Raw genomic sequence first — 14,629 nt, forward strand, 5'->3', positions numbered from 1 at the left:
AAAATGAGAATTTCTAGCTGTGCAGATTGCTCTTGCAAATCAATCAAGATTCTGTGCATATAGAATCAGAAAGAGGGGACTAGAGACTGACTAGTCAACTAGCATCTGCCATAGTTGAATATTTGGCCTTGGAGCTTAGTATACAGACTGTAACCAGATTCATGATCATTCACATAGAAATGGTCTTAATCTCAAAAAGGCTATCAAGAGAAGAAAAGAAGAATAAGAAGAAAATGAGGGGAATCCATGTGTTTAAAGGGCAGAAAAAGTCAAAGGAGCCAGAAAAGAGGACATTGAGTGTTCAGTCACAGGATAAGGGGGTTATTAAAGTGTCCTTTTGGAGTCAGGCCTTCTGGTGTCTTTCCTCCCAGGGCCTAGTGGCCTGCCAGATTAGGAGGTGGCATGAGTGATACCTGAATGAGCATTTCACAGGTGAGTCTGTGGGGAAGAGTAAGGACATCAGGTGAAAACACTGGCAAGGTGGGGATGGAGTAAAGGAAGGCAAGTCCTATTAAGGAATGGTGATGGACGGGTGCCAGACAGGGAGGTCTCAAGGGTAGTCAGCAGCCAGGAGCCATGATGCCCAAAACAAGGTCAAGTTCAAGGGAACTGTAGCCCCCAAAGCTTAGGTGTTAATCAAGACAGATGCATATTCGAATCTCAGTGGTGTCACTTATCAGCTGGATTTCAACCATAAATGATAGAAAACTTACCATAACAAAAAATTTATCATGAACGATCATAATATTAAGAGCTTTCCGAGGGCTAAGATCTTTACAGACATAATCTCTTCGTCTCACTTACCTTCCTAAGAACTTCCTTAGGGACCAAGTCTTGTGCCCAGGGCAGCTCTGCAGGGGAGATGCAGCTGGGTATAAAGAACCAGATTGGAGGGTTTGCAAGTTCATGTGCCTGACACACAGTGAGGCCAAACAATACAAAAACATCAGAGTTTAGAGCAGAGAAAGGTTTATTGCAGGACCAAGCAAGGAGAATGGGGGTAAAATAGGATTGGCAGCATCCTAGGAACATTGGGATGTGGGTACAATCCCCAGCCCAACACAGTGGGTTAAGCATCTGGCATTGCTACAGCTGTGGCTTAGGTTGTGACCACAGCTTCTATCGGATCCCTGGACCAGGAAATCCATATGCCGCGGGATGGCAAAAACAAAACAAAAAATCTACGGAATGGTAGAAAATAGTTTCAAATGGTGCAAAAACAAAGGCTTAATTTCCAAAATGTACAAACAACTCATACAATTCAACAGCAAAAAAAAAAAAAAATAATAATAATAATAAACTACCCAATTGAAAAATGGGCAGAAGACCTGCATAGACATTTCTCCAAAGAAGACATACAGATGGCACATGAAAAAATGTTCAACATCACCAGTTATCAGGGAAATGCAAATCAAAACTACAATGAGTACCACCTCACACCAGTCAGAATGGCCATCATTAACAAGTCAACAAATAACAAATGCTGGGGAGGGTGTGGAGAAAAGGGACCCCTCTTACACTGTTGGTGGGAATGTAAGTTGGTACAACCACTATGGAAAACAGTATGGAGGTACCTCAGAAAACTAAAAATAGAACTACCATATGACCCAGCAATCCCACTTCTGGGCATATACCAAGACAAAACTTTCATTGAAAAAGATACATGTACCCCTATGTTCACTACAGCACTATTCACAATAGCCAAGACATGGAAACACCCTAAATGTCCATCAACAGATGAATGGATTAAGAAGATGTGGTACATGTATATGATGGAATGCTACTCAGCCATAAAAAGGAACAAAATAAAGCCATTTGCAGCAACATGGATGGAACTAGGGATTCTCATACTAAGTGAAGTAAGTTAGAAAGAGAAAGACAAGTACCATATTATATCACATATCTGAAATCTAATATACTTCACAAATGAACCTATCTTCAGAAAAGAAAGAAATTCATGGCCATGGAGAACAGACTTGTGGTTTTCAAGGGCTCAGGAGTGGGATGGACTGGGAGTTTGGGGTTAGTAGATGCAAACTTTTGCATTTGGAGTGGATAAGCAATGAGATTCTGCTGTATAGCACAGGGAGCCATGTCTAATCACTTGTGATGGAACGTGATGAATGTGAAAAAAAGAATGTATATAAATGTATAACTGGGTCACTTTGCTGTACAGCAGAAATTGACAGAACATTGTAAATCAACTGTAATGAAAAAATTTTTTTAAGAATTCTGCTACAGTAGAATGGGATTAGCAGCTTCTCTGAAGTGCTGGGACGCAGGTTCCATTCTAGCCTGATTGGGCCAGCACAGTGGGCTAAGGATCCAGTGTTGCCACAAAGATTGCAACTGCAGCTCAGATCTGATCCCTGGCCAGGGGACTCCATATGCCTCCTGGAGGCCAAAAAATAAAGTTACTTTTCAGGTTAATGAAAATATTCTGGAATTGTACAGTGTTGATAGTTACACAGCTCTGTGAATATGCTAAAAACTATTGAGTGAAAAACCAGAGAAAAGAAAAAAGAAAAATGAGAACTACTGGTAGGAAGTTTGTAATGAAAAGAAACCCTTTTTGTGGTTCTTTCCTAACAATGTGACTGTTTGTTATTCATGCATCACTATTGTAATCTCTTGTCATTTCTCCTCTCCAGGCAAGAACTGGGACCTGACGGCCGCTCTGAGTGACTATGAGCAGCTCCGACAAGTGCACACAGCCAACCTGCCACCTGTGTTCAACGAGGGCAGGTGTCCCAAGCAGCCCGAGCGAGAGCCGCCACCTCCTGGGCACACGGCCGAGCGACCCTGCCTGCCTAGGCAGGAGGACATTGCCCAAGGTACTGGCTGAGGGATCACCATCCTGGCTAGCATGCCCTGACTTGCATGTGGGTTGGGGTGGGGTGCACAGAGCAGTGAGGTCATTACCTCCCAGCTGCAGGCAAATGGGCCGCCCCAGGCACCATGCCTCAGACTAAGCTGAACTGTCCTCAGCAGCTTCCATTCTTTTTTTTAGGGCCACATCCATGGCATATGGAGGTTCCCAGGCTAGCAGTCCAATCAGAGCTGTTGCTGCTGGCCTACACACAGCCACAGCAACGCCAGATCCAAGCCAAGTCTGCAACCTATACCACAGCTCATGAAAACGCCAGATCCTTAACCCACTGAGCGAGGCCAGGGATCGAACCCACAACCTCATGGTTCCTAGTAGCATTTGTTTCTGCTGTGCCACATCAGGAACCTCCCATACAGCTTCCATTCTTGCCTAAGAAAAGTAGTCCACATTCTTTCTGGTGTCCTGGTTTTTCCAGACCAGACATCTCTAGCCCCTGCAATTACTTAGTATTGTTGTTATCACCTTTTGTGCTCTGTTTCCTTAATTACAGAAGTAAGAAAAACTCATAGTGAAGTTCCTGCTGTGGTGCAGTGGGTTAAGGATCCAGCATTGCTGCAATGGTGGCGTAGATTGCAGCTGTGACTTGGATTCGATCCCTGGCCCAGGAACTTCCATATGCTGTGGGTGTAGCCAAAAAACAAAACAAAACAAAAAGAAAAGAAGAAAATCTCATGGTAACAAAGGAAATAATACAAAGATATATAAAGAAAACGTAAGCGTTTTCTTGTTCACCCTTCCCAGATCTCAGGGAGACTAACCAGTGGTTGTGTCCTGTTCTGTCTCCTGCTCCTCTTACTTTGCTTGTTCAAAATGCAAAAGCAGTCAGAAGCAAAAGCACATAATGCCCTTGACAGAGTGCTGGTTTCATTGAACAATAGTTTATGAACATACTCTCTTAATATTCTATTCCACAGCATACAATCATTTATAAACCATGCCTGTATTCATAGTGATTTGTTTTTTTCTTGGATTTTATTGGTGGTGGTGGGTTTTGACACTACAAGCAATGCTAAGATAAACCTTCTACCTGTAATTCATACCTACTAGTGCTTTTATTTCTATAGGTTAACATTTCCAAAGTGGATTTAGTGTGTCAACACATGTGTATTTTTTATTTAATGCTTTAGGATTTCTTTCCCAAGCACATTTCTTTTTGCCACGTGTGAAACTGGTTGTTTCCTTTCATCTTTGCAAGGACTGAATGTTCTCACGATGCTTTTATGTTGTTTATGTACTCTGAAGGGTGAAAAATAGTGTATTTTAACTTTTATCTTGTCATTTGCTTGTAAGCCAATTGGACTTCCCCTTCTGTGTCTTTCCTGTTCACATACTTTGTCTACTTTTCTAATAATTTGTTTGCATTTTTCTTATCAATTTTAGCATCCTTTATAATGAAGACTGCAACATATATTGTGTGTGTGTGTGTGTGTGTGTGTGTGTGTGTGTGTGTGTGTGTATCCCACTGTATTACTTGCCTTATGGCTATTCACAGCATATTCTCCCATACAAAACATTTATATTGCTGTTCATTCATGGTCAATGGGTATCCTCTCTCACTTCAGAAGTTCTCCTGGAATGCAAAGTCACTAATATATTTTCTTGTATTTGTTTTTAAATTTTGTTCTTTGGTTTTATAATCAATTTGAGTAATAGCTGAGGATCTAGTTTTGCTTCTCTGGATTGAGAATGAGGTTTTCTAGCACATTTATTGAATAAAGCATCCCTCTCCCACTGAACTAAAATGACAGCTTTGTCATACTAACTTCCCCCAAATATATTTGTATCTGTTTCTAGACTCTGTCTTTTGTGTGGCCACCCATCCTGTTACTCTTAAAGTTTCATATAGTATTACTCTCTGCAAAGGCCCATTCCTTTACTGCTGTTTTTTTCCAAAACTTTTTCACATTTTTGGATATTTTTTCTGCCATGTAAACCTGAGAATTGGAATTCTGATTGGAATTGGATTGGATTTTTATTTTGAGATTAGTTGGCATACTGTAATATTATTGTTCCATTCAAGAACCCTCCATGTATGGCTCCATTTATTTGTTTCTATTAAGACTTTAGATGCAGAAAAAAGCAACTTATTTTTTGTATATTTACCTTCTATCCATTCGTTACATAAATTCTCTTGTGAATACTATTTGTTCTTGTAGAACCTCTTGGGTTTTTGAAATATGCAATTATAGAATCTGAAATAATTTAATATTTCTCTTGTATTTACACAACGAATTCCACTTCTCCTACTGCATTAGGTCAGTCCTCCCAAACTGTTGTGAATATTGTCTTTGTTTCTGTTAGCCCAGCCTTATTGTTATTCAAGCTGTATTGGAATCTCTGTCTTGGATTATTCTTTTATGCTTACCCTGTTGTCTAGAAAAGAGTTAGTAAGTTTAATATTCATTATCCATTTCCTTTCAACTACATTTCAGGGCTATATTGCTAGGTGCATGTGTATTCATAATTGTTAGGTCATCTGGTTCTAATATGCCTTGTTACCAAGAGTGTCACATTGTCCTACATAATTGTGTTTACCTTTAAATCTGCTTTAGTTATTAAACCACTACCCTGCCCTTCTTTTAGTTCATACCTGCCTGGAATAACTTTTTCAGCTGTTATTTCAACTTTTTATTATCCTTTATATCAAATGTGATTCTCCTAAGTAATTTAGCATCAGATATTATTTTATTATCCAATCTGAGCGTCAGTCTTTTAAGCAGTGAATTTAATCCATTTATTTTGTTTTCATTATTGTCCTACCTTTGCTTTTATATGTTATGTGTTTCATTTGCCATGCTTTTTTTTTTTTCTATGTATCTTTCTCCTTGTCTGTCTTTTCTGGCTAACTTAATTTTTCAACTGGTTTGAAAGTTATATGTTCTACTTATGTTATAGTTAACATTGTTCTATTAAAACCTTTATTTAGGGAGTTCCCATTGTGACTCAGTGAAGCAACTAGTATCCGTGAGGATGAGAGTTCAGTCCCTAGCCTCACTCAGTGGATTAAGGATCCAGAGTGGCTGTGGCTGTGGCTGTGGCAGTTGAAGCTCCAATTCGACCTCTAGCCTATGAACTTCAATATGCCACAGTGTAGCCCTAAAAAGAAAAGGGAAAAAAAACATGTATTTAGGCTTTTTTCTCCATTAATTTTCAAAACTTATCAACAGTTTTATTTCACCCTGAAAAAGATATGTGTCTTTGTTTTTATCTTCTCCCTTCTTGGCCCATATGCCCCCAATCATATTTAGGTTCTTTTCATTGCTTGTTTAGATGATGGTCAACTTCTCTATCTACTCACATTTATCTTTTGCTGAAAGAATGCTTTCTCAAAGACTATTTTTTTTTTGCCACACCCATGGCATGCAGAAGTTCCTGGATCAGGTATCAAATCTGTGCCACAGCAGTGATGACACCATATCCTTAACCCACTGAGCCACCAGGGAACTCCACAAGGCCTATTTTCTAAAATAATTTTTGCATGATCAATCTCCTAAGTCTGTAAGTACCTAAAGGTATTTACATGCCATATTTAATTATGTTATGGGGTAATTAGGGAAGGAGTATGACCTGCTGGTTGAAGAATCAGAGGAGATGGTTCTGAGTATGGGCTCTGAGTTGGCTGGTTTGCATAGGAAAGATGTCTTCTTGGGGGAGTCCCTTGGTATTTCTGAGAATTGGCTATTTCTATATGGAAATCCTCCCTCCAGTCAGGGAGGACCCAGATGCCAGAGGCTCAAGAATACAGCAAATTAGAAAACATGGAGTTCTCTGGTGGTGCAGCGGGTTAAGGATCTGGCGTTGTCACTGCAGTGGCTTGCATCACTGCTGTGGTGCAGGTTTGATCCCTGGCCTGGAAACTTCCATATGCTGCAGGTGTGGTAGGAAGGAAGGGAGAGAGGAAGGAAGGAGGGAAGGACGAAGACAGAGTTAATACATATCTCCTGGCCTAAAACCGTAGATATTTGTCAAGGGTTGGGAAATTCTGTACATTTCCTTACTGTTGTTTTGGGTTTTTTTTTAATCTCTCTGTATTTCTCCGGGGCATAACTCCGAAAATGGTCATTCCTGTTTTATTTAGTTTATTAATACTTCCAAAGGGATTACTGAGTTCATTTGTAAAGAATCTGTGTGTGTGTGTGTGTGTGTGTGTGTGTGTGTGTGTGTGTGTGTGTGTGATTATACATGTGCATTCATGAAAGTGGTGGTTGGGAGGTGTTAAGAAATGGGAGCTAATATTCCACATTATATGATCTTTAACATAATTCCTTTTAGTTCAAAAAACGCTTTTTCCTTCAGACTCCAAATATTTACTACTTGGAACTGCTTCATAGCACATCATATTATACTATGAGGTACGGTGTGTCCAAGGTCCTCATCAATTGGCAGTAGGTGCAGATGGATGAGCCAAGAAGGAATGCCCGGCACATTCCCACTGCTGCCAGCAGTGTGGGTTCACATCACCTCAAATGTTAGGGCAAACCTGACATCCCTCTTTACTGGTCCTGAGGGATGGCCAGTTCCTGCTTTCCCAGATTCCATAAAGGTATCTGGTAGCAAGAAATGTGACCTCAGCAAAGCTTGTAAGCTCAGGAGAACGTTGGGTCTCCTTTGCTCCTGCTCTCGGGGACCTGGACTAAGCCCAGGAAGCCAGGGGCCTGTCTCCCAAGGACAACCAGCAGGCCCCTGTGCTCTGTATCATCCTGGTGGCCTGTGGTGTGCTTCTTGCCCTTCTTCAAAACACAACATACTTAATCATCTTGGTCTCAGTAAAATCAAAGATGAATCAAAACCAATCCTTTTGAAATACCCTGTCTCTGGGACATAGCATTCATTTTGATGTGCAAATATGTGAGGCTTCTGAGAATTAGCTTTGAGTTTAAAAGTAACTTACCGCAGGATCAGAAGCCTCTTGTTTTTCATATACTTCAGCAAAATTACTTTAATGGTATTGCTAGCCACTACTATTGCACGTGTGAGGTAGAGCTCCTGCTCGGGATGAAAGCATGGGCGTGGCTTTTCCATCAGCACATGACAAGAGGGGGAGGGGCAGAAGCATGTCTTTGGGAGGGATCATGAGCATAGAACCTGAGCTGTGAGTGAACAGGGAGTCCTTATGGCCTGAGTGGATACTCATGGATTTGCTCCAGGATTCAGATAGTATTTGTTCAAATGCCAGTTTGAATTTTGTTTCCCTGACCATTAAAGGAGGACTACTGTAAAAAAGAAAACCCATCCCTACCATCATATATTGAAGAATTCTTTAGCTATTAAGCACAGGGCTTTAAAAAACAAGTACGTTTTCAAATACATCTACTTTTCTGCTCTAGTGTTTAGATCAGATGATTGGCTTCTGAATAAAGTAACATGTTATACTTTAGAGAAATTCTACACTGCATTTCTCACCTCTTGGTTGGAAAAATAAGGTAGAATAAGACCAGGATAGACCACCATTTTTCAAGAGTGCCTCGGTAAGAGAAAATCTCAACAGAAGAGAAGCATGTAATGGCTTAATATTTATGTCCTGAGGAATCTTCCTGTAGGATGTGTTCATCAGAGTAACTTTAGTAAAGGTGACCTACCTTAAAATCCAAGCCACAGTGGAGGGAGGCAAATAGATTTCTTCTCACTTTAAAAATGTAAGTGCGGAGTTCCCGTCGTGGCGCAGTGGTTAACGAATCCGACTAGGAACCATGAGGTTGCAGGTTCGATCCCTGGCCTTGCTCAGTGGGTTAAGGATCCGGCGTTGCCGTGAGCTGTGGTGTAGGTTGCAGACGCGGCTCGGATCCTGCGTTGCTGTGGCTCTGGCGTAGGCTGGTGGCTACAGCTCCAGTTAGACCCCTAGCCTGGGAATCTCCATATGCTGTGGAAGCAGCCCTAGAAAAGACAAAAAGACCAAAAAAAAAAAGTAAGTGCATAAAAAACAAAGGCAGCCCGCCTTGTAGCACTTAGTGCCCTGAGAGGGCAACTCTGTTGAACTGTTTGATGTAACTTAGGACCCAAAAAGCAAGGCTGGTGATCTTGAAGGATACTGATCAATGGTACTGGTGTGGTGGACCTGCTCCTGGTCTCCCTCTAAGTGGTTACATGACTTCCTGAGTAAGTGCCATGTGCCACGTGGTGGTGATGTTAGCCCAGCCTGAGAACAGCCCGTGGAAAACACTGGCAGGATGGCTGGGGGCGAGATAGGTGTGCAGGTGTACATGGGTGTGCCTCTGTGTCTGTTGTGTGTGTACCTGGATGTGTCTACATGTGTGCACACATGTGCATATGTGCCATGTATGTTATATGACTTGTATGTGTATCATGCATGTGTGCACACACGTGTCCTACACGTGCACCCACACATGCACTGTGTGTGTAGAGGTGTGTGCATGTGTTGGGTGTGCTGCGTGCATGTGTGTGCAGGCCCCTCCCCACTCCCACTGTCCTGGCACTTAGCCCTTTTGTCTCCCCTCTGCAGAGAAGCGGCTCTCGCGAGGGATTTCCCACGCCAGCTCAGCCATTGTGTCCCTGGCACGGTCCCACGTGGCGAGTGAGTGCAGCAGCGAGCAGTTCCCACTGGAGATGCCCATCTACACGTTCCAGCTGCCAGACCTGAGCGTGTACAGTGAAGACTTTCGGAGCTTCGTGGAGCGGGACTTGATTGAGCAGGCGACCATGGTGGCTCTAGAGCAGGCGGGTGAGTTCCCCCACCCCAGGCAGGCCTGCCTCATTGGGGAGCAGATGGCAACCCAGTTCAGGGCTTAGTTGGGCTCTGGGTACCTGCGGGCCCTGACCTCCCCTACGCCAACAGTGGAGAGATGCTGGGATCTCTGAAGTGTTCCCTTTGTTCCTAAATTTAGCCTGGCCAAGCTAACACCAACCCCCCAGAGAGAACCCCACTTCTCTCCTTTCCCATCCAGCCCCCAGCCCCAATTGGGTGCCAAACAAAAGATAAGGAAGACCTCAGGCTTGGAGAGAAATAGGAGACCCTGTGACTCTCTGTAAACACAGGCAAGTTAAGTGATCTCCTTGAGCCTTAGTTTTGCTGTCTGCAAAGAGGAGAGGATGCCAGCCTGCTGAGGCTGAGCCTTAAACATTAAACTAGCATTACTGCTAGTCTTGTGCCCTACCCAGCCTTATAAAACCTGGCTTCAGTGTTCTTCTCCTAAGGTTTCTCTGACATCCTGATAGGAGGAGATTCAGGGAGCAAACCAAACTTTTCTTTGGAGTTTCTAAGGATGAAACAATTAGTTTCAAACAAATATCTGAAACATGTAGGTTCTTCCTGAGACAGCCCAGCTCCCTACCCCGTCTCACTCACATTCATATGCATTATAAAAATCTTTGAAAATCCACATGTTCTGGGACTTTTCAGACATGTGTATAGAAGATTTATGCTCTTCTTTTCAGTCCCCACCCCCACCCCACCCAGCAGCATCTCCCATGGGACTGCTGAATGCACATAGACAAAGAAGAGGTGGTGATTAGTGGGGCTTTATTTGTGTCGGGCAGCCTGGTGGTCAGGCCTCAGCCATGGACTCTAGGGACCTCGCCTGTGGCATGTTTGGTTTTAGAACAGGACCCGCAGTTCCAATAACTGGGTGGAGCTGGTGTTGCAACCATGAACACATTGTTTTGTCCGATGCTGCAGAATTATCAAAAGCAACCCAAAGGCTGGCACCCACAGCCTGGCTCTGTCTTAACTGGAGGTCTTTGATTGATCAGCAAACATAAAGCAATTCTTCTGGATGACCCACAATCTTAAACTTCTCCCTGTTTTACAGACTGGCGTTTTACAGATGCTTTTTTTCATGAGTAATTTAGATGAGCTATTTTAAACAAAAGATTCACTCTTCCAGAGTAGGGGGAGGTTGGTAAAGGTCAAGAAGGAAAAAAAAACTTCATGAGCTAATTTCTCTTGACTGCTACCTTGACAGAATTTGGTCCCGGGCATTGCTAATGGCAGTGGCAATTGCTGCCATATTTAAAGTCCTGGTAGAGAACACGGAGTCCATCATGCCAGCCTTCTCCTTCAGCCTTATCATACACAGAAAAAGAGGCTTTTTTAGAGTTCCAGTCATGGCTCAGTGGGTTAAGAACCCGACTACTATCCATGAGGCTGCAGTTTCAATCCTTGGCCTCTCTTAGTAGGTTAAAGAATCCGGCTTAGACTGGCAGCTGCAGCTCCGATTTGGCCCCTAGCCTGGGATGCCGCACGTGCAAAAGTCTTTTGCTCCTTTGGAATGTCTTTTATGTTATTTTTATTCCCCATAGATCACATATTAATTTTTATCCCTTATATTTTATCTTCCAGCCCAACATTTTTAAAAGGTACAATTTTACTCCAACTATCCAATTTCAGAAAATACCACTTATTTATTTATGTAATTATTTTTCCTTTTTTAATTAAAGTATAGTTGATTTGTAATGTCTTGCCTATTTCTTCTCCATAGCAAAGTGACTCAGTCATACATGTATATATACATTCTTTACTCCCAGTCCATCCCACTCCCTCCCCGCTTCCCCTTGGCAATCACAAGTCTATTCTCTATGTCTGAGAGTCTCTTCCTGTTTTGTATATAAGTTCATTTGTGCCATATTTTAGATTCCACGTATAAGTGATATCATATGGCATTTGTCTTTCTCTTCCTGACTTACTTCACTCAGTATGATAATCTCTAGTCACACCAGAAAATACCTTTTAAAAACCCAAACTCAATGAGTTAAGATACTTTCACCCACAGTACATTGGTTCCATCATGGGCCAAGAGGATGGAGGAAAAGACAGCACTGTCCCCCACCTGAGGCTTTGGATGGCACCTGATCAGTGCTGCAGGAAACCTTGGGGAAGCACTTTCCTAGGCAGGGAGGGTCTGAACACGTCAGGGGTCTGCCCAGGATGGGGAGACGAGGACTGGAAAAAAACAAGAGGCAGAATAGACACGGGTTCCTTTCCTCCTTCCACCATCCATCCACCTCTCTGAACTTCTCCTCAAATGAAAGACCAGTGATCCCTCGGGCCCTTTCCAGGTTGGGATCCTGGGGTCCCCCTGGATGTTGCAGGGCTTCCCACACGGATTCCTACCCCAGCTGGATGAGGAGCCTGAATGTGGCAGGTGGCCCTAGCTGGGCCCACAGGCTCTGCTTTCACTCTCTGTGGGGTAGACATAGCTCTAGCAGGGAACGGCAGGGAGAAAGCTGCTGGGTGTGGCCAGGGGGAGGGTATCCACTCCTCCTGCCAGTGATTTAATGCTCAGATGGCTGTGAATCAGGTCTTGACAAGCAGTATTATTTAGCGTGCATGGGAGATGGAAATGAGGATGTTGAAAGAAATCTTAGTGAAAAGAAATCCACTTGTTCAAGGTATAAACCAAGTTGTGTTCAGAAGGAAATATAAACTCTGTCACAGGGCCTCGGTGGGAGAGGGAATTCTCTTCCCTTGGGGCTGGACAGGAACCCAGGGCTTATATGTATCCAGGCAAAAAAGATGGCCTTCACTCAGTTCGTGTTGCCTGTAGTCCATCTGTCCACCCTGGGGACCCAGCTCCACACTCTCAGAGACTCACACAGGCAGGTGTCCACAGTGGTCTCCAGCTCCCCAAGGCATGTGGACAGCCCCATTTTTATGAAGTGGTGAGGCTTCTCCTCCCCAGAATCCACAGGTGAGGAGTGCCATTCTTCCTGGGCCTCAGAACCCTGGAGGGCACAACCGGCTCCCACTCCATGACGGTCAGGACAGTAGGAGAACCAGAGCTTCAGGATGTTTAAAACTGCTGACCTCCTGGGAGAGGAAGGAAAATGCCTTGCATTCTTCGTTGTTTAGCCGGAGAGTGCAAGAAACCATTCATTTCTTAGTTGGGCTCTCCTGCTGCCTTTACATATAAGAAGACTTGGAGATCCTAGGTCTCTAGGTTTGGGCGATAACTACCGGTCCCCCTTTCAGACACCCCCATGGCGTGGACAAGACAGTATGATGCTCTTGGGAGTTTGTGGGTCCAAAGGACAGAGGCATGTTAGCATAGTACAGCAGTCACTGTACACACAGGACACTGAGGTCTAGGTACCAGCAAATGTGTATGCATGCCTTCGAGTTGTAGTGCTAAGTCTTGTCTCTATGGGAGGAGAGCTGGATTGGAGCGAATCTGGCAACTCAGCCCAGCCACATCCCAGGTCAGCTTGAAGGCCCACTGGAGCCTTGATTCCTCCCATCTTAAAATTGGATATGGGACAGCTGCCAGGACAGATTCACCCCAGGCAAACCTGACCTGCACTCCCACAGATGCCCTGTCCAGGTGCTGGCCTGCCCCATCACTGTGGACCACTCAGGTGAAATCACTACCTTCAAGGAGATGAAGTTCTAGGGGCACAGAAAGACCATGAGGTTGGTCCCGAAGATGCCTGCCTTGGGCTCCCAGGCAGAGGGAAGGAGCCCAAGGCAGGCATCTTGAGAACAGGGAGGAATGAGCCATGGGACAGTCTGCTGGCACAGTTTCAAAGCCTCGGCATATTTAAGGATGGCGTGGCATGGGAGCAGATGGAATAAGGGCTGGAGGATTTGGAAAGAAAGGCAAGAGAGCAGTAGCCAGGGGCCCAGGGAGCACCCATGAGCCCTTGGGGTGAACTATAGGGAGGCCTTCAGTCCCAGGGTGTTTGGATAGGGGGTGGTACCATGTTTGGAAGCACATGGATATGTGCTAGCTGCTCTGTTGAAAGAAGACTCCAGAGGTTAAAGAAGCAGATGGAGGCACGGTGGCTGTTTGAGTCCAGCACAGTGCAGGTAACAGTGGACATGACAAGAAGTAGCCAGATGTCCAGGCAGGGTCTGTTTTAGAGAAAGACCTGCAGGTCTTGCGGATAGACTGGATGGGGTATGACGGTGGAAAGAGAAGCATCCAGCATGACCCCAAGAATGTTGCCTTTAGCGTGTGGGTAGGTGGTGGTGCCCTGCAGAGATGCAGACCCCTGGAGAAGGGTTTGGGGTGATGGAGAGGCAGAGTCTAAGATCCTGGTGGAACTTGGGAAGTTGCTGCCCAGTTGGCATGTGGGTCTGGGATTCAGGGGAGGTTTGGGCTAAGGATGTAGATGTGGGAGTGAGTCTTGTGGGAGGAAGTCTGTGGGAGGGGATGTGTACATATGAGGACCTCTCATAGCGCCCCCAACACAGCCCTGTGCCATGTTGAGTACCAGTTGGATGACGGCGACTGCAGCCTGGACAGAAACATAAGGGAACAAGCCCAGAGCAAATCATCACAGTCCTGTTGGGGGAGCTCTCAGAAACAGGTGCACAATGACTCCCAGAGAAGGGCAGGGGTCAGTGGCCCTGGGTGGGTGGGGTCGCTGCAGAAGGGCCAGGATGTTAAAAGGAATCACAGGACCATGTTTAGGGCAAGAATGGGCTTGTCTTTCTCTCAGAGGTTTGTCACGTTGTGTTTTCTTTTATCTTAGGGTCTTAGTGGGTGACAAGCAAAATACATCTTATTTTAAACTGTGTGGAAACCATCTGTTACAAAGCCCAGATTACGTGGTCCCATTATCATGTATGAATCAGAGGAATGTTGCTTGGAAAAGGCAGAATAAATGACTAATAGCTCCTCACCCATACATAATGCCAGCAGCCTCCCGTGATGGTGTCCATCTGATTTTCTTATTTTCAGGGACTAAGACATTGTTGTTGTTTGGCCACACCTGCAGCATGTGAAACTTTCCGGGCTAGGGATTGACCCTGTGTGACAACAGCGACCCAAGCCACAGCAGTGA

General features: G+C 44.4%; 1 protein-coding gene across 1 annotated transcript in view; it reads left to right on the top strand.

Moving 5' to 3' along the window:
- OTUD7A (OTU deubiquitinase 7A) overlaps positions 1 to 14,629 on the top strand; it is a 126,217-nt gene that overhangs the window by 51,105 nt on the left and 60,483 nt on the right. The window contains exons 2-3 of the mRNA XM_047766867.1: positions 2,652 to 2,834; positions 9,351 to 9,569. Of these exons, the coding sequence (XP_047622823.1) occupies positions 2,652 to 2,834; positions 9,351 to 9,569 (402 nt within the window). The remainder of the gene's footprint in view (positions 1 to 2,651; positions 2,835 to 9,350; positions 9,570 to 14,629) is intronic.

The sequence above is a fragment of the Phacochoerus africanus genome, chromosome 2 (assembly GCF_016906955.1).
Source record: "Phacochoerus africanus isolate WHEZ1 chromosome 2, ROS_Pafr_v1, whole genome shotgun sequence".
Lineage (NCBI taxonomy): Eukaryota > Metazoa > Chordata > Mammalia > Artiodactyla > Suidae > Phacochoerus > Phacochoerus africanus.